Source organism: Embiotoca jacksoni, unplaced genomic scaffold, assembly GCF_022577435.1.
Source record: "Embiotoca jacksoni isolate LCO1_2020_lvr unplaced genomic scaffold, fEmbJac1.0.p SCAF_31, whole genome shotgun sequence".
Lineage (NCBI taxonomy): Eukaryota > Metazoa > Chordata > Actinopteri > Embiotocidae > Embiotoca > Embiotoca jacksoni.
In genome coordinates this window covers 2,996,601-3,015,951 of record NW_027185383.1, presented here as the reverse complement: position 1 = coordinate 3,015,951, position 19,351 = coordinate 2,996,601, and the positions used below count along the sequence as shown (strand labels likewise).

General features: G+C 44.6%; 3 protein-coding genes across 3 annotated transcripts; 2 read left to right on the top strand and 1 right to left on the bottom strand.

Moving 5' to 3' along the window:
* Window positions 1–51: 51 nt before the first annotated feature.
* On the bottom strand, window positions 52–7,720 carry prmt5 (protein arginine methyltransferase 5). Its single transcript, XM_069164612.1, has 16 exons — window positions 7,581–7,720; window positions 7,152–7,270; window positions 5,458–5,543; window positions 5,158–5,292; window positions 4,925–5,037; window positions 4,753–4,802; window positions 4,482–4,645; window positions 4,234–4,395; window positions 4,071–4,148; window positions 2,576–2,634; window positions 2,231–2,353; window positions 1,637–1,812; window positions 1,250–1,453; window positions 1,060–1,170; window positions 911–975; window positions 52–763 (listed from the first exon to the last, which is right to left on the bottom strand). The coding sequence occupies exons 1-16, from the start codon at window positions 7,676–7,678 to the stop codon at window positions 611–613; spliced, it is 1,896 nt and encodes a 631-aa protein (XP_069020713.1). The 5' UTR covers window positions 7,679–7,720; the 3' UTR covers window positions 52–610.
* Window positions 7,721–8,707: 987 nt separating this feature from the next.
* On the top strand, window positions 8,708–9,661 carry psmb11a (proteasome 20S subunit beta 11a). The gene is given in 2 exon segments (XM_069164387.1): window positions 8,708–9,211; window positions 9,314–9,661. Coding segments are annotated over 2 exon segments (852 nt in total).
* Window positions 9,662–9,971: 310 nt separating this feature from the next.
* Window positions 9,972–17,351, top strand: psmb5 (proteasome 20S subunit beta 5). Its single transcript, XM_069164502.1, has 3 exons — window positions 9,972–10,219; window positions 12,675–12,981; window positions 17,035–17,351. Exons 1-3 carry the CDS (start codon window positions 9,995–9,997, stop codon window positions 17,316–17,318), a joined length of 816 nt encoding a protein of 271 aa, XP_069020603.1. The 5' UTR covers window positions 9,972–9,994; the 3' UTR covers window positions 17,319–17,351.
* Window positions 17,352–19,351: the final 2,000 nt, after the last annotated feature.

Genomic DNA, 19,351 nt, shown 5'->3' with positions numbered 1-19,351 from the left:
CTTCAATTTACAAAAACTAAAAATAGAAATAGATCTACCAAACACGGCGCGTAGCACATTAACAGTATTGTCTTTATTGGCATGGTTCAAACATAGAGAGACAAAATAAAGGACACAGCCCCCCAAACATGTGATCTGAATGGCGTAACCTTCCTCTGACCCTCTTGTGTTGAGGAGAAGGCCGTTTCGTCATTATGCGAGTAACGGAATGGAATGAGTATTCGATAAGGCAAAGATCCGGATGGATTGAGTGTGTATGTCTGCAACACCTTTTCAGGTACAGTGAGGAAAAAGCTCAAACTTGGTGACGACCCCGCGGTGAGATGTCTGAACTAAATCTGAATGAGTCAATCCCACAGCAACGATACACTGTGTGTTTACAGGTGACAGTCTGTGTCTGCTGAAACGGACTTCTCAAAAACACAAGATCCATACGTTTGGTTTATCCAATCAACCGTTTCGTACCACCGGACCGCACCGACTTTAAGGGCTTCGCAACATAAGTCCAGGTTTCAACTTCGTAAATAAAAAAAGGGTCAGACCACGCCCACTTCACTCTAAGTCTGACAAACACGTGAGGGCCTGTTGACGGGTAGCCGATGTGTCGTCTTCACAGGCCGATGGTGTAGGAACGGCCTGCCGGGTTGTGGATGGCGGAGCAGGAGGGCTCGGTCACGGCCCATTCATACCAAACCTTCTTGCCGTTGTTGCAGCGCCAGAATCGCACCGTGACATCGTCATCTCGGGATATGGAGATGGGTTGCTGAGGAGAAGAAGGAATATGATTATGAATGATTTTGAAACTTTGACTTCAGCTTTTTGCTGGTACTTTTGGAAGAACTTTACTTGAGCTAAGTTAGGTTGTAATATGGTGCTACATAAACAACATTGAATGAACAGTGTAACTTACTTTGAGGGGGAAAAGGATGGGGAACCAGGAGAACATCCCAGGTGAATGTGTATCTGGCTTTATACCTGCCACAAACAAACAGAGCATTTAAACAGGAACATTTGGAGCTTAATCGAAACATGACTTCCTCTTCTATCCATCCGACTTACTGAGCATGACATCTTTGTACAGTGTGGTCTCAAAGTAGCCAGCAAAGCCGTGAAGCACCGAGTTACAATCCACTGAGAATCTGAGGCACTGATACCGGTTATTGTTCATGTCTGAAAAGAGGAGGGGGAGGTGGTTAACACATTCAAAATGCAGCGTGTTCAAGTGCACAGTGGGAGTGTTTCTGTCTACCTGTTGTGGGGTGTGTGAAGGTGAAGCACGGTTTGGGGGGAGCCAGCTGGTGGAAGTTGTGGAGGCGCACCACGTAGGGCGTCTCGAAGTGGCACTCGGGGTCCTTGTCACGTTCCCGGCAGCCGCGGACTTCGTTGTAGAGCTTGGAGGAGGACAGAGGAGCCAGGAAGGACGTGTAGGAACAGGGGATGCTCACTCCATCATCTGAAGGTGACACGAGACGAAGAAAAGAGGAAGTTATTTGAGATGCAAGGACGCGTGGAAGGTAATGGAGGATGACAAACGCTTGGTGTGGCTAATAACATGTAAAACTGGAGCTTTTGACTTCAGTGAATCTGCAGCTAAAGTGTCTACAAGTGTAATTAATGCTACAGAATTCAAACGTACCTTTGAGAAAGTGCTGTGCTCCATCTAAGCACTCCGGGGACAGTTCGTTGTCGCCGAACGAGCCGAGCAGCTCGCTGACGATGATGTCAGCTTTCTCTGGTGCTGTCCACTCACGCATGTCACATGACACCACTGTGACCTGATCGCCCCACTCCTCGAAGCGCCAGTTCTCTAGTCTGAACAACACGCAACGATAACGTAAGCATTCAAAGTTTCAGGCTTCGCTCAATCCCACTCTGCAACGTGGTGTCAAATTAAATGTAACGTATCCGTAATCAGAACGGATTACAGCAGTGCAACTTTGAGAAGGATCAGCAGTGAAATGCAAATCTGAACTGCAGACAAACATCTCTTTGAAATGCTTTTTTAAAGCACGTACAATAAACCGGTAAAATGAAATTGCCGTTAACTTCTTCGTCTGATCACATCGAAGGCACATTCAGTAAACAAACTTCCCAAATTCACGTCAGTTTGTATTAAAATTCACAGCGACATGACTCATCCAGTCACATTCACGTGATTGAACTGGTAACAGCAGGTGTTTATACCTTCATGTGTGCACTTACTGGAATTAAAGCTCAGTATTTTACTCACGTGATTACAGCATTGGGATTTTTCTCCACAGCGTACACCCTCAGCTTCCTGTCAGCCTGTCGGGCAGCGCGCAGGGACGCATTGACCAGAGGACCCCGACCTGCTCCCAACACCATCAACACCCTGAGGCAAAGAGAGACGCCATCGTTGTAGTCAACGCTGCTCCTTCAGGATTTATCTCGGCACCAAAGAAGTTGCAACAGTGACACCATGTTTTGATACTTGGAGGGAATAACCAAGAGAACAAAGTGCTGGTTGTTATCTTAAAGTAGAGATCAATATGCAGGTTCAATTTGAACTCTTATTTAGGATGGTCTACATCTAGATTTGGATCGGGATACTCACTGAACGTTAGTGTCTTTCTGCTCCTCTGGAACTCTGTCCAGTAGACATTTATATACAGCCTGAAAATACAAACACAAAGCAGGCCTGTCAATATATTTTGCATCAAACTCTTACAGAGAATTTACAACCTGGCTCGAACCCTAAATTCACACCAAAAGAGAATTTTTACATTTCATTTTGCTGACGCTTTTATCCAAAGTGACTTACAACACACTGATGGGACACCATTGAGAGCAACTTAGGGTTCAGTGTCTTGCTCAGGGACACTTAGGCATGTGGACAGGAGGAGCTGGGGATTGAACCACCAACCTTCCAATTAGTGTGCAACCCTCTCTACTGACTGAGCTACAGCCTCCTCCAGGAATATGGGAGTTTTGTGCAAGCGCTACACGAATGACAATCTGATCTGTTCATACAAGCCTTCCTGCAGTTCGAAACACTGACTGGACAGAAAATAAAGGATTTTAAGCTCATTGTAAGTATCGGTAAGAGAACTAAACATCTACACTACCATTTCTATACTTTGTTGTAGTCAAGTACTACATTCAGTTTACCCTGCAACTTGAACATTTACAAAGACAATGTGATCTTCAGTCTTCAACAATTTGTATAGAGATTGTAGATTTCCAGATTTACACAATGTCCCTTCAGGGGGAATTTTAGATTTTGGGTATATACTAGTGATGGGCCATACTTTTAAAAAGACATCATTGATCAAAATCAATATAGTAAAATAGTTTGTGGGACTATTGCCTTGAAAAAAAAAAAATCCCTTGTTGAACATGAGATGGTGGCGGTAATGGACCAAAAAACTGTTTACCAACAAGCATTAAGAAAAGAAAGGGGAAAAAAAAAAAAAAAAAAAGTTTCTCCAAGGGATCGATAAAATGTGTGTGGTGCTCTGAGATTAGATGTTACAGTACAAACAGGAGAAATATGCAAAGACAACTTTAACCCTCAAAAAGTTTGATGTGGAACTACTTAAAAAAAAGAAAGAAAGATGAAGTGCAGTGCAAACTGCAAGGTTAAGTCAGCATATCCTGAGTCTACCACAGCTTCACAGTCATTTAAGAGCGAAGCAACGAGCACAGATCAACAACCAATAGCTGACTTTGTCACCAGGCGAAGTAAGTTTTATGTTGAATGGACAAAGCAAACACTGGTCCCGCATATTAAAGTTGAAGCTAAAGACATGCTTCCCATCTGCTTTGTCGAAGTCGAGGATTTTCCCACTTGGATGGTATTTGTAGAGGCTGAGTTTACGGTGTCAGTGGCTCGCTCTCTTCATCAAAGAGTTGCCAGTGAATATCAAATCGTATTTTTTCCTTGAAACACCGGTCTCTAGTAGAAACTAGGACAATGTAAAAACTGTGTTTACATGACTACTGGACGAGCGAAGTCCTCTCTATAACTGGTCAACTTATGCTCCATGGTTTTCCAATACTTAATCAGATGTTTGAAAGGGTTCAGTCCTGGATGTGTCTGACGGTCTTACCTGTTGGTACTGTGAATATTTAATCGGATCCTTCTCGAAAACTTCATATGTCTGAGACTCCAGGTTGTCCATGAGCGGCTTAATGAAGGAAGAAAAGCAACCTCATCAGTATTCATCATGAGAAGTTACATACAAATGGGAGCACGAGCAAACATTTCCTCACCTGCAGGGGAGACTGCAGGTAGTCTTCGTAGCCCTTGGCGAAGAGCTCGTAGGCGTTGGGTGCGGGCCGGTTCTGGTTGAGGTATTCCAGGTACTGCAGGTAGGACCGGAAGTCCTTCTCAGTGTGTCGACTGGCACCCATGAAGATGAATTGGGCCTCCAGCTGAGAGTAGAGATGGTTTTAATTTAAACATTTGGCTGGTGATTAGTATCTGCTGAACCAAACAGCTTGTAGTTATTATTTGATACCTTGAAAAGACGGAAGATTATTCTCTGATGGGCTTTGGACAAAACCGGGAAGCCCTTCTTATTCGTTAGGAAGAGGCTGGTGGGAAGTATGGCTGCTTTTATAGGTTCCCCGAGCCATTTATCTATCACAGCGTCCGACGGCATGTCTGCTCCGACTTCAATAGCTTCGGGAATACACAAAGCACATTCATCAGTAGCAGACAGGCCCATATTTATTTCTTAATGCAGTGCGTTTTGCCCCGGGTTGTTGCTTCACAGAGTGCTCGCTCACCGAGACAGATCCTCTTGTTGTAATCACAAAGGGTTCTGAACGAGTGCCACCTGAAAAAAAAGAAGAGCGGAGTAAACAGAAGGAGCCACGATTTTAAAGGAAATCAATGACAACTGTTTCAGCATGCAGACGGCACTCGGCTGCTCTTGAAGTGGGCCGGCATGAAACTAACCAGCTCCAGGTCTTCTCATCGACACTTGTGTCGTCAATGCAGGTGGACGGTTCATCCTCGATCAGGTCTTCCCGCACGTCCTCCGACGCCATCAGTGGGACACGGATCCAGAACTAATCAACACAGAGGATGGCAGCGGTCAAGTGACAACTTCAGCTCTCTGTCTGACTGCTCTGTTCTCTACAGGCAGTTTTCATGCGAGTGTTGAGCTTCCTCGAAGCTGTGCGTCTTACATTTGAGGTGTGGTGTCCAGTGTGGATGTGGTTTAGCAGCAGCCGTGCTAGATTGGCATTATGGGGGCCCTTCAGAGGGATCATGAGGACAGGCAGACCCAGGTAGGCGGAAAAGTTTAGCTCCTGTGCGAGAGCCTGGAGACAAAACGGGAACAAGAGCAAAAAGAGGATGACACAAAGACACAGGGTAGGAGACATCGGGAGACGAGAGACCAGACAAGTGCCAAGAGATCAAAGAACCTTCGACAGCAGCCTCAAAGAAACTACGTCATAGAAATGGTCCAAAAGTAAAGAACTTACAGCCTCTGAGTTTTTGCGTTCCGTCTCGATTTCTGAATCTGCCTCGATCCAAGGAGAGAGCTTCCCCACAACCAGAGTATTCCAATCTGGATGAAGCAGAGCAAACAGTCAAGAAAAAAAACATTCATCAATATATTCACATTTCTTGTCAATCCCTCGGATCACTACGGAACTTGGTAACATCATTGAGGTAGACTGGTGGACTGGTATAATGGTATAATGGTATAACGGTAGACTGGTGGACTGGTAGACTGATAGACTGGTATAATGGTATAACGGTAGACTGGTAGACTGATAGACTGGTATACTAGTAGACTGGTAGACTGATAGACTGGTAGACTGGTATACTAGTAGACTGGTATACTGGTAGACTAGTATACTGGTATAATGGTATAACGGTAGACTGGTAGACTGATAGACTGGTATACTAGTAGACTGGTAGACTGGTATACTGGTAGACTGGTAGACTAGTATACTAGTATAATGGTATAACGGTAGACTGGTAGACTGATAGACTGGTATACTAGTAGACTGGTAGACTGATAGACTGGTAGACTGGTATACTAGTAGACTGGTATACTGGTAGACTAGTATACTGGTATAATGGTATAACGGTAGACTGGTAGACTGGTATACTAGTAGACTGGTAGACTGGTAGACTGATAGACTGGTAGACTGGTATACTAGTAGACTGGTATACTGGTAGACTAGTATACTGGTATAATGGTATAACGGTAGACTGGTAGACTGATAGACTGGTATACTAGTAGACTGGTAGACTGGTATACTGGTAGACTGGTAGACTAGTATACTAGTATAATGGTATAACGGTAGACTGGTAGACTGATAGACTGGTATACTAGTAGACTGGTAGACTGGTAGACTGATAGACTGGTATACTAGTAGACTGGTATACTGGTAGACTAGTATACTGGTATAATGGTATAACGGTAGACTGGTAGACTGATAGACTGGTATACTAGTAGACTGGTATACTGGTAGACTAGTATACTGGTATAATGGTATAACGGTAGACTGGTAGACTGATAGACTGGTATACTAGTAGACTGGTAGACTGGTAGACTAGTATACTAGTATAATGGTATAACGGTAGACTGGTATAATGGTATACTGGTAGACTGGTATACTGGTATAATGGTATAACGGTAGACTGGTATAATGGTATACTGGTAGACTGGTATAATGGTATACTGGTAGACTAGTATACTGGTATAATGGTATAACGGTAGACTGGTAGACTGATAGACTGGTATACTAGTAGACTGGTAGACTGGTATACTGGTAGACTGGTAGACTAGTATACTAGTATAATGGTATAACGGTAGACTGGTAGACTGATAGACTGGTATACTAGTAGACTGGTAGACTGATAGACTGGTATACTAGTAGACTGGTATACTGGTAGACTAGTATACTGGTATAATGGTATAACGGTAGACTGGTAGACTGATAGACTGGTATACTAGTAGACTGGTAGACTGGTATACTGGTAGACTGGTAGACTAGTATACTAGTATAATGGTATAACGGTAGACTGGTATAATGGTATACTGGTAGACTGGTATAATGGTATACTGGTAGACTGGGGAAAACAACATCCAGAAAAGTACCTCGTACCAAAAGCAATTTGAGTCGACAGATTAGAGCCGGTAGCGGAAGACAGAAACACTGACCTCTTCCACACAGCAGCAGGTCTGAGCGGGTCTGGGCTCCGGCTCTGGATTTAGCGGGCTCCAACTCAAACTCCCTCCGGAACCTCGGGTGGAACAAGGGCATGCACAGGAAGTCGAACCTGCACACCGCGGGGGGGGAAAGGCACTTTAACCAACACTCACGACCTGCCCTGGACATCCAGAGGCGAAACACAAACTAAACTGTCCTCCACGTGTCTCACAAAACATGCCACAGATCAGCTCGTGCGAGTTAAATGCAGACTTTACACCAGAGTCCGTCTCCGTGGTTGCGCACGTGCTGGTAATTCGCCGGTTAGCTAGCGAGCGAGCGAGCGTCACGCGCTGGCACGATGCTAGCAAACCAGCGCGCGACGCTCGGAGGCTCGTTTCAACTCATAAAGACCGTGAACAGTCAAACACCGGCCCTACCCCAGTTTGGCGACCGCAGCTAACGTGTCGGCTATCTCCGGCACGCAATTCAAATCTCTCCCGCAGGACACCCTGCTCCCCGTACTGGCCGACGCCATGATTCTAGCCGACTGAATGGACTGACTGACTGACTGACCGCGTCGTTGCTCTGGTTTTCGAGGAAACTGACAACCATCTTGGATCTGAAAGGACGCGCGTGCCGACTGAGTCGTGAGCTGACGTAGAGCCGAAATGGTTGGAGCAGGTTGTCGGTTGCATATCTCGTAGATTATCGCGACATTTGTGCATAACGGGTCTTCGTTTGAGTGTTTACAGTAGATGTTTTCAGGACAAAGGCTTTTTTTTTTTTTGTCTTTCAACAAACTGATGTTTTTACTTAAAAATGATCATTTAGTCGTTTTAGTTTCATCATTTAGTTGTTCATTGTTAGTTCCAAACATTATAGCCTACCTACTGTAGCAGTAATTGCAAAAATCCCTATTACAAGAATTACAAGTTTTTAAAACTTTCTTCATTTTGTTGTTGTTTGGTCTGTGTTATTTTTAATCTAACATATGTTAGACCCTGTTCCAGTGTTGGTGCTTCAATCCTTTACCAATAAACTGAAAATGATGAGAAAGGTGTCACAACTAGTAAGATGACTCTGTGACTCGGACCATTTGAGGCTTGTTAAGAGTGGCTTCTCTGGATATCAAATTCACAGCATGCAGGGGAAAAAAAACTATATCACTTATGTAAACTCTCATGCTTTTTGATGTTGGCCTGTGCGTGCATATGCGTATTTGTGCAAGCTGTCATATCTGCAAGAGCTATAAAAGGGTAAAAAGTCTGAGTACAAGGCAGATGAGAGACGACACATTTGTGGCAGCGTTCACGAGGCTTGGATTTAAGAGAAAATGACTTTGTTTGATCAGCTTTCCACTGGATGGACCCTGATTTAATCTGTGTTTGAGGAGTACGTTTTACTTGTCTGTCAACAGAAAAGATATTTGGATTTTGTGATCAAGGAATCTATCTTTAACTGCATCTACACGATCATGGCTCTGGAAGAAATTTGTAGCTTCAAGGAAAGACATGCGCATCACAAGCGGTTTTCACCTTTAGAAGATACAGAAACTTCTGTCCATATGACTGAATATTACAAGCATAGATGGAGAGGATTGCAGGCGTCTGACAAAAATGGTGAGATTCCGCTGCACTTTTTCATACCACCGTCGCCACACTTTACCCCTTTCACCAACAGACCCCCATCTTCTTTCAGCCCGCGCAACCTTTCGGTGACAGTCCGCCGGCCTTTCCCTCTGTCTCACGGAACAACAACCCTGGGCTTTATCTTCCAGGGTGGAGTAATTGCCGCTGCAGACACACGTGCCAGCGCCGGAGGGCTTGTTGCCTGTCCTGCTGTTCATAAAATTACCCCTATTCACTCCCATTTAGTGGTCACCTCCTCTGGCAGCGGCGCAGACTGCATGCTGTGGGAGCGAATTCTGATGAGAGAGATCAGACTCTACCAACTGCGGCACAAACGTCGCCTTTCAATACGTGGCACAGCCAAGCTCCTCTCGTTCATGCTGCATCCATTTAAGGGCACTGAGGTGTGTGTGGCTCTTACTCTTTGTGGCTGGGATAAGGAAGCATGTACAGAGAGTTTGGAAGACTCATCCTTTGTGACTGATGATAGTACCTCGGTTGTTGTTAGTGACCAAGCTGTTACCACAAGAATGTCTTCTAGCTGTGGCCCAAAGCTGATATATGTGTGCAGCGATGGAGCCCGACTGCAGGGAGATGTCTTCTCTGTGGGCTCAGGTTCTCCTTATGCTTACGGAATCCTGGATGGAGGGCTGAGCTGGAGCCTGAGCAAAGAAGAAGCCATCTCTTTGGCAAGAGATGCGGTGTTTCGAGCCACTCACAGGGACGCATACTCAGGAAACAACGTGGACCTGTTCCACATCACAGCCAAAGGATGGAGCCAGAGAAAGAGGGAGAACCTGAAAGAGGAATATTACAGAGACATGGAGAGGAGGGGTGAAGATAAGGGATGAAAGAAAAAGACTGAAAAAAAAAAAATCCAATGCTGCTAAATGAAGCAAAGCATTTATGTATGGGAGGAAATGATTGGATCAATGTATAATTAAAAAGAGCGTAAAGTAACACCATCTTCAGAGTTTATTAAATTTTGTCAACCATAATAAATCTTTCATACATAATTAACTTACATAAATAGAGTAAGCTGTCTAAAATTATTATGTTTAGCTTGGCAGTCACTACTTGTTTGGGCCACTTATATTTCGTACCCCACGTCGGTCCGCCACAGCCACAGGGGGCGCTGTGAGATTTTACCTCCGTGACGCAATAACTATTTCTGCTTCCCACTTTCCCAGCGGAAGTTGCTTGCTCATCGGACACTTTTAAAGATGGCTCTCGCTAGTGTGTTGAGCAGTTATTGTGCGGATTTTTCCTTTGATAATCGTGAAAACCTCGGTTTCGGTTGCGGATCCGGACAGAGCGGTGCGGGATTCGAGGCCACGCCGGGGGACGGCCTCAACTTTTCGGTTAAAAACCCGCTGAGCGCCGGAGACGAGGACGGCGTCGAGAGGAAAATAGAGTTTCTGCACGGGACCACCACCTTAGCTTTTAAAGTGAGTTCACGAGCCGCTTATTGGAGCCAGCTGGCTTTATAAGACAGTTACGAATTGTGTACTTGCCAAAAAAACAACAACAAGCGTTTGATGAACCATTAAAATGTTTTGAATGATGCTCGAGTGTTTCTCAAACACCGAGGCGCCAACGTTAGCATGCTAGTGTGGCTACAAACCGCTTTCTCATGGCTGATGTGATCATGGACGGATGTTATGATTTGTCATTTGTGGCCTCTCCAACGTCAAAAGCAGCTCTGTAAACGTCACCAGGGAGTCTCTGTCGGTGGTTTTCATCGTAAGTGCAGTTTGTATTTCGTCTTACGGGTTTAGGCTGAAGATTCACACACACGTGGAGACGTCTGTCTGATTTAACAGGAGTTCAGAGACTTAGTTCATTAAAGTAATGTCATTTATTCCATTCAATTGTTTTGTTTTTTTAACAAATGGTTTAAACTGGGCAAGTTGGTGTAAACTAGTTGGTGTAAACTAGTTGGTGTAAACCTGACAGCAGTACTCTACACCGACTACTGTCAAACTGTTTTTGAAAGTTTTTTCAGTATGACCTGAATTAAGATAGGGAAGTTTTAATTTTAAAGCACAACCCTTTGGTATGGAGATCACAACTGACTGCCAGAAAGGAAAACAAATCACCGTAACCTCAAACCAAGTCGACATTCAGGCCAAGTCCATGTTGACGGATGACAAATCTATCACCAGAGCTGGGTCCTGTTCAGTTATATGGTGCTAGTTCCTGAATTAGTCCTTTTGAATTTCTCTTAGTCTCATCCAAAGACATGGCCAAACGTCGTTGCTCAGGGGAATACATATTGATCTGATTGGCAGACGAGAGGTGGTGCGAATTCAAAACAAGGCTCAAAGTTTCAGTGCATGTTACTGAATGAATGGAGCCCGTCTAGACGGAGAGTGAAGTCATTCCTGTGCAGCCTGAAGATGCAAAGCAACAGAAATAATTTGTTTCAGTAACTTAACTGATTATAGTTAAATTTATTCTATAATTTAATTACATGGAACTAGTTACTTGACAACACTGTTCAGCATATGTTCTTCTACAATACAAGTGCAGCAGGTGCTTTCTCTGTGTTGTTACTGTTAAAATCTAAATGTCTATTACCTCCAAAGTGTCATGTATTGTGTGACTGAATGTATTGGCTCCAAAGGAATGGGCATCAAATGACAGCTGCGTCATTGTTTGTTTTGGAGTTTGGAAGGAATTTCTCTCAGTCCTAATAATAAAATATTGATGTATATTGAAGACAATATAATTGTGCCACAAATTATGTAACGTGTAAATGTGATGATCAATACAGATGTCAACTGTGAGTTTCCATTCCTGACTCTCTAAAATATTATTGCCAAATCAGGGAGGGAGTTTTTGTTGGGAGATACCAAGTAAAAAACATTGCTATCACCCTTCAAAAATTGACGAGTCATGAGTGTAAAAACAAAACGCAAACTAAAAAGAACAGCAGCTTTTAACCAATCAGCATTGATCACCGAAACTCTACTACCAGCTGCAACTACATTTAGAAAAAAAAAGGGTTGACTTCAAAGTGGTCTCATTCAACCAGATCACTGGTCACTGATTGGTCGTTTCTTCAGAGTGGCTGAGTGAGCCTTAATAAGAACAGACTCTAATCCCAGCAAAGAAAACAAGCTGTGAGCAATAGTCTTAAGTTTATGTTCCCCTGAGGATGTTTCTGTAATTATCATTAATTCCCCAATAAAAAACAAAAACAAATCAGTAATGAACTGATGCTGCTCATAAGATCCTGATAGAGACTGATGTCGATTCCGCCTCTTTTTAATTGAAAACAATTAGAAACACAAGAAAGAGCCATGCTGTTGAGTTTGGATGACATATCTAATCATTACAATGAAAACGGCTATTGTAGCATTTTCCTGTCTGTTTGTCAAAAGCAGCGAAGTACTTCACCGTGTCTGTGCGGTTTGGAGTCTTTGGGGGATTTGTTGATAAAATGAAAAGATAAAAATAACCCCATCTGTATCCCTTAAGCCCATAATGAAAACCTCCCCAGCAGACATCTTTCTCTGACTGTCCAAATCAGTTGTCTTCCCCATAGAGCTACTGGATACCTCTTTTTGTGAGTGACAGTTCACTGAGAGAGGGTTTTGGAGGGAAGAGCAAAAGTCTTTCCTTTTATCCAGCAGCTTTGTGTGGGATCTGAACCACAAATCACATCGCCATGACAGTTGTAGTCAAGCATCACATTTTCAGACTGAACAGCTATAAGAGATAGCTCATAGATAAGTAAGCTGTATATATTTACGTATATAAATATTCTGTGCTTGCATTGTGAGCTGGTCATTCGTGTCCCTAGTTTATGGGACCATATGTGCCTCCTCTAATTCACAGTACATACAGGTATTATAAATTCCGCACAGGATTGCGATGTAATAAAACTGCCTCTCTCAGTTCCAGCATGGAGTTATTGTTGCTGTGGACTCCCGGGCCACGGCGGGCTCCTATATCGCCTCCCAGACGGTGAAGAAGGTGATTGAGATCAACCCCTACCTGCTGGGCACCATGGCCGGAGGCGCCGCAGACTGCAGCTTCTGGGAGCGCCTGCTGGCCCGCCAGTGCCGCATCTACGAGCTGCGCAACAAGGAGCGTATCTCGGTGGCAGCGGCCTCCAAGCTGCTCGCTAACATGGTGTACCAGTACAAAGGCATGGGGCTCAGCATGGGAACCATGGTGTGTGGCTGGGACAAGAGAGGCCCAGGTAAATACTGCAGCTTTGACATGACGGTGTTTATACTATGTATTTATATACTGATCCAACTTAAAGGGTCTACAACTAAAATCAGTTTTGTACAGAAGCCGTCTCAAGACTTTAGAGCAGAACAATGAATCTGTTGATCACTTATTTAATCACAATTTAGGAAATTGCGAACTACATTCATGAGTCAATAATATTTCAAGTAAAAAAAGAATTTAGCCTTTTTTTTTTTAAACTCAATGTCTTTAGGTTTTTGACTGCTGGTCAGAAAAAACAAGAAATATGGTGACATGAACGAATCATGTTGAGGTTAACTCAAACATTGCTGAACATCCATGTGATTCCGTTCATGTTCAAACATTCTTACATCTAGACAGGCGCCAACGGTTTTTTTTTCTTGATTTCTTAGTTGGAAATAAATCAGTTAACCAATAGAAACTGGATCTTAATCAATAATGAAAGGAGTTATTTGCAGCCTTATATTGATCAGACTTTAGAGGAGCCAAGAAAATCATTTAGCCTTCCTTGGATGTTTGCAGTAGAGTAAAAGCATGCAGCCGGGCAGAAATCAACACGAGGCCTCAGCTGCTCGAGGCTATTTTCACTTAATCTAATATTCTGAATGAACTGCAATACGTTTATTTAGCTTCCTCTTGTTTTACTGGGTAGAAATTGATCGCGGCCGAACCCATTTTTTCAGTAGTCAGAAATGAAGCAGAGTCTCAATTCACTTTAGAGGTACAAAGAATACTTTAGACCACAGCGTAAGACAAGAAAATACAATGATATAAGTTAAAGTAAAACGTCCATATTAGAACATCAATGTTAAAGAAATGTAAAAATGGCACGCAATGTGGCATATAAATGGATGGAGAACATGAGAGAGAGTTGAGGCAAGGTGCGCAGTGCATTATGGGAGGTCCGCCAGCAACTCGGGGTCACCTGGGCCTGCTGTAACTGTAAGTTTTAATTCTAAAAGTAGAAAGAGTACTTGCCCCTGAACTCAACCTGGGAGCTGGATGAACCGATGAGGGGCCTGATGGTTAAAGCCTCTGCCTCACCTTCTACTTTTGATTAACTGTCCAGCATCAGTTTAGCATCTTTTCGGATATTACCTGCTCACCAGATGTGTTATTAACCAAGCAGGTTAACTCAAACTAAACATCCATGTGATTCCGGTTTTGTGTGTGAAGTGTCATTTTGGCAGGTTATCACGCATGAGGTTTTTTTTTAAGAAGAACTTTATTAATTTTCCCAGCTGAGGCACTGCTGTTAAACCTTAAACTGAAATGAAGCTCCATTGTTGTGATGTAGCGTGTTAGCAGTCGGTCCTGAAACTAACGACTATCAATATTTATAAAAGCATTTATAGAATTTCCCCACTTTTTCTGTTTCACCATCAAAAATAATGATTATTTTTTTTCCTTCACATTGTTGCATTTATGAAAAAAACACCACCACCTTACTAGTTCCCTAACTTCCCCACTAGATGGCAATGCCGCCTCTCTTTTTGCTCTGTCCCTGTTTGTGCTTAAAGCCGTGGCTTTTGGCCGCCACGCAGTGTGAGGCCGTACATCACAGAAGGTGTGCTTAAAGAGGCCGCCACGGTGACACAGTAATGGGAAATCGATGAAGCTGGGACTGCGGGCCAGCGAGAGCGCGGCGCCATGATGGACGTCGGGTCTCAGCCCTGGACAATTGGGTCGCATGCATAATGCTCGCGCGCCCGCTGAGATCGATGCCAGCTTTGTCCGGAAAGCAGGAGAGGTCTGTGTGAACAATGGCGGCCCGCCGGTGGTGCCAACAAATGTAAATGACACGTGTTAAATTCCAGCCAAATCAATTGGGGAAATAATGGCCGCCTCCACAAGTTCAGTAGGTGCGGGAGCTCTGCAATGGCTCCCACGATGCCAGTGATTGAATGGAGAGGTAAATGTCATGTAAATTAAATCAATCGCGATTAGGCGGGAAGCTCATTAGCCAGCTACAATCATGTCAAGAGCACTTATTCCCCTGATGAAGTGTCTTAACCTGCATGCAAAATAAATCGAATAAAAGTGATGTTGAAGAGCTTGACAAATATGGTTCTGTGTAATAACATAAAATGTTATGACACTTGTAATCAGCGTGTCGTTGCTTCTTGAAAGCTCATAGTGGCGGGAAAATACCCAGTGTGGCACCCTCTAGTGCTCCCTAAGAGACATGATGGGATATAAACTGGATTTAGCCCCTTGACAAAAAAAAAAGTAGTGTTTGATATGAAGCTTTGTCAGAGAAGACCCATGTGGCAGTCTGGTTTTTTTTTTTTAAAGCTACTCCCAAGAGAGTGATGTAATAACCCCGTGTGCAACTGCTGCCTTTTTTACTCGGTGAATTCTAGAGGGAAGGACAGATGAGAGACATTGACCCATTTCAAACATCGCAGCGAGCTCCTCACCTAAACGCCGTCATTCCAGCCATCTGCACAGGCTGCAGCTGTTTAAATGAAAAAAAAAAAAGAAGCAGCTCCTTCAGCACCTGTCAGATGATTGATGGAGTGGAAGGAGCCTCTCCTGGCCGTCACCGGCACAACGCTCCACCAACCACACAGCGTGCACCTCACTTCCAGTTTAACGCGAGGCCTTGTGAATTTACCCCCTTTTCAGTTTTTTTGTTTTGTTTTTGTTTTCTGAGCATTCATCGCCGCCTGCATGTTTTTTTTGTGTGTGTGTGTGTGTTAGAGGAGCGGAGACCGCTCGGTGAGATCGCATTCAGCTCCACAAAGACCCCAGGTGTGTTTGGAAAGGAATGGTTGTCGGGTGCCGAGCTGCTTCTATACTTGGACCTCCAAAAAAAAAAAAAAAAAGTCCTCATCCACCTCCGTCAACTGCGCTACGCCTATACAACTCGCTCTCCCCGCCTATTATGGTTTTAACGAGTCCCTCAGTTTTCAAGAGGAACAGGCAGGTCTTGGAATGGCAAATTACCCCTGTGCATAGGCAGGCAGTGGATGATTATCATGGCAAGCTAACGACAAGCTGAGGAAGCTGCAATTTGCCAGTTGAAAGCAATGGTAAGCTCCATTTTTGTTTGTTCCAGAAAGGCAAGTGGCTCTCAGTCGCTAATAGACTGTCACTAGTTTAGCTGAGAATCTGTGCGAGCGAGGGTGTTCAATCTGGGGCATTTTGAAGTGTTTTTTAATGTGGGAGATGAGCGATCGCTGCTGTGGATATGAGGCAGCTTTATATGCGTGTGCTCCTGCGTTTCTCCGTGCGAGGATCATTTTCACAGGTTGGTCTTTGTGAGAGCGCTGTGAAAAACAAGCCTTTTCGCAGGCTGTGTTGTGGGCGAGCTCGCAGGCTGCTGCGAGTCACCCGATCCACGTCACTCCGGGATCAGGGCCGAGCGAGTGTGTCATGGCGCGGAACAAAATGTCTCTCGTGTCCACGAGGCGTGGTGTGGAGCAAACTGTCCCTCGCAGGTCCATCGGGGGCATCGTGGGTCAGCGGTGCACGATGATGACATGTTTGAAGGAAACGCGCGTGTGTGTGTGTGTGTGAGTGAGTGAGTGAGTGAGTGAGTGAGTGTACTTGTCTGCTGTCCACGCTGCTGTTGTTTTTTCCAACCCCCCCCCCCCCCTCCTCCCCCCTCCTGAGGTGTGAGATGCAGTTACCTGTGCAGCTCAGGTTGTGGGTCGATAGTTAATTTTTGGCCTGTTTGCAGGGATCAATAAGGTCCCGAGCAGGCCCCTGGGCAGACAGCGATGTGGCCCGCGCCTCGTCAGCAGGTTCTCGCGGCCGGCTTTGTTTTACTTGAAGAGGATGCAGCTGTTCATATCTGCCAGCCTTACTTCACTTGGAGAGGTTGCAGCTGTTGGTTTTGTCTCTGGAGGACACGGCACGTGTGAGTTCACAAGATGGTGTGTGTTTGTTTGTGACGGAGCAGGCGGTGTTCGATGTACACCATCTCGGTTTTCCCGACAAAGCCGAACACCTGAATCGGGAGAAACACAACTCCCTTTCCCCTCTCTTTTCCTTCTCACCCCGCTGACCTGCCGTTTGTCCCCCCCCTCCTCAGGATTGTACTACGTTGACTCGGAGGGGAACCGGGTGTGCGGAGACCTGTTCGCCGTGGGCTCAGGTTCCATGTACGCCTACGGTGTGATGGACAGCGGCCTGCGGCAAGACCTCACCGTGGAGGAGGCCTGCGAGCTCGGCCGCCGCGCCATCTACCAGGCCACGTACCGCGACGCCTACAGCGGAGGGCAGGTCAACCTGTACCACGTCCACAGCGAGGGCTGGACCAGGGTCTCGCAGGAGGACGTGCTCATGTTGCACCACCAGTACAAGGATCAGGCGTAGGTGGGAAAATCAAGAGGATGGGGTTAGAAAGTGGGTGGGGTGGGAGGAGGGGGGGGGGTAAGGAGGGTTTTCTTGTAGTATCCAATGTTAAAGCTGTCAGCAGGGGGACATAAAATAAAAAGGACTCATCTGCCTATTGACTTCTACTTCTGTGATTTGTTGCTTGCTTATGGCTTTGTATTGTACATTTTCAACAACGCCTGTGAGCTCCACTCAGCCTGCACACGGTATGATTTGAGGGGCTGCAGAGGGGGACGATGACTCAAACTTGCTTTAATACAGTGTGGGAGTAGTGCGGTGCTTGCCCTACATACATTTCATTTGGACCGTACCCTGGAAATCTTCTTCCTCAATAAAAACCTGTGATGTTCTCTTTTTTTTCCCCCTCATGGGTGTTTTTTTTTTTTTTTTTAGTGCTGATTTCCACCTTTAGGTCACAAGATAGCAAATTGCATTTCTGAGAATTTCCTCTTTATGGAAATGCATCGTCGGCGCCTCATCTTCCGTTCGATGCAGTCGTTTGCCACCGTTTGTGTTTACATCTCAGTCGTCTGTTCCCCCAGCTGTTGCGATTCGGAGTTACACGCCAAGCATGTGTTGTTGTTTTTTTTCCCTCCTTTATATGTTCCGTGTTTATTAGCGGGGACTAGCGCTGTCTAAATAGCACTATTTAATTGCGTAGCACCAGTCTCAGTAATTGTGCCTCCTGAGTTGTAACAGTGATTTCTCCCCATCATTGATAATGTTCCCTTCCTCCGCTCACGTTGCACAAATACGCCTTTTAATTGGAAGGGGCAAATTTATTCTTTAATTCCTCCCTGACACACTTAGCTTCTCAATGTGCACTGTTGTGTGGCTCCCTGCCATCGGTGTTTTACAACGTAACGACCCGCGCTGGCAGCGCGTGCCCCACTCGTGGCTTTTACGGTTCTGGAATAAACACTAATAAAGGAGGGATGCGGTAGACAGCCGACAGCCAGCGCACTTTGAAACCATGGTTAAAAACTAGTTTCACAGGTGACTAGTTAGCAGATGGAATAGAAATGGGATTTCGATAAATGGAAATGAGCGGGCCTCGTCTGTGATGGGAGCAGATACCGAGAGTCACTGCTCGTGGAAATGTGCTGAAAACGGAGCAGACGTATAGAAAAGCATGAAAACCGGCCTCTTAATCGGCCTCCGCGGCTCGGTTAACGAGTTAAAGGACTCGGTTTTTCACTAATGGGCTTAATATGACTTAAGTTACTTCCTCAGAATAGTGGATGAACACTAGTTTCTCCGGCGCCATTAAACATCCAATGTACTGTAATGTGTGTAAGTGTAGGGTAGGAGAGCTTTCCTTGATAAAAATAGCCAGCTTTTAGAGGCAGCACCTTTTGCCCATAACTACCTGATGAAATACTATTCGAGTAAAAGCATAAGCTATATATTTTGTTCCCCTCTGTACTAGATGGATCACACATGAAAAGCAGGAACATCTCGACTCCACCGATCAATCACCTGAAAGTAGGAATTCACAAGACGTGTGTTTTTATGCCGTTCTCTTATCTGTTCTCTGTGATCAAAATTATATTGAACTTTTAAAATGGCTAAAACAAAGGGAGAACAATAATAAAATATCTGAAAATAAGATCTTGTCAGATTAAATGTGACAGAGTTGCTACAGTAGAGGTGAAAATGATGTTCTCGGATGTAGATTGAAACTTGATTTAATGGTTCCCGTGGGTGCAATCAAAGAATGACAACTAAGATTACAGCGATGTGACAGAACAATAAAAAAAATTAAAAAAAAATAAAAATGGAATAATTGCTCTGCCTGGATGAGAGAGTGATGTCTCTGTCTCTTTAATTGTACAAAGTCTATCAGCCGGTTGATGTTATCACCCGACATGGGCTAACTCGTATATTGGTAATGGCGTATATGTTGGTTTAGGAACTTGTACAGAGAACATAATGCAGAAAAGATGCTTTGGGTGAAATGTTCTGTTTGTGTTTTTTTTTTACAGAGTTATTCATAATGCTTAAGTTCAGTG

What these genes read in the sequence shown, in the direction of transcription:
- prmt5 (XM_069164612.1), bottom strand. Translation starts at nt 7,678, where the DNA reads ATGGCGTCGGCCAGTACGGGGAGCAGGGTGTCCTGCGGGAGAGATTTG. An exon ending in AATATTCACAGTACCAACAG is followed by an intron (nt 2,635 to 4,070) that starts GTAAGACCGTCA and finishes TTGTATTTTCAG; the next exon opens with GCTGTATATAAATGTCTACT. An exon ending in GTACAAAGATGTCATGCTCA is followed by an intron (nt 976 to 1,059) that starts GTAAGTCGGATG and finishes TGTTTGTGGCAG; the next exon opens with GTATAAAGCCAGATACACAT.
- psmb5 (XM_069164502.1), top strand. Translation starts at nt 9,995, where the DNA reads ATGGCTCTCGCTAGTGTGTTGAGCAGTTATTGTGCGGATTTTTCCTTT. An exon ending in CCACCACCTTAGCTTTTAAA is followed by an intron (nt 10,220 to 12,674) that starts GTGAGTTCACGA and finishes TGCCTCTCTCAG; the next exon opens with TTCCAGCATGGAGTTATTGT. An exon ending in CTGGGACAAGAGAGGCCCAG is followed by an intron (nt 12,982 to 17,034) that starts GTAAATACTGCA and finishes CCCCCTCCTCAG; the next exon opens with GATTGTACTACGTTGACTCG.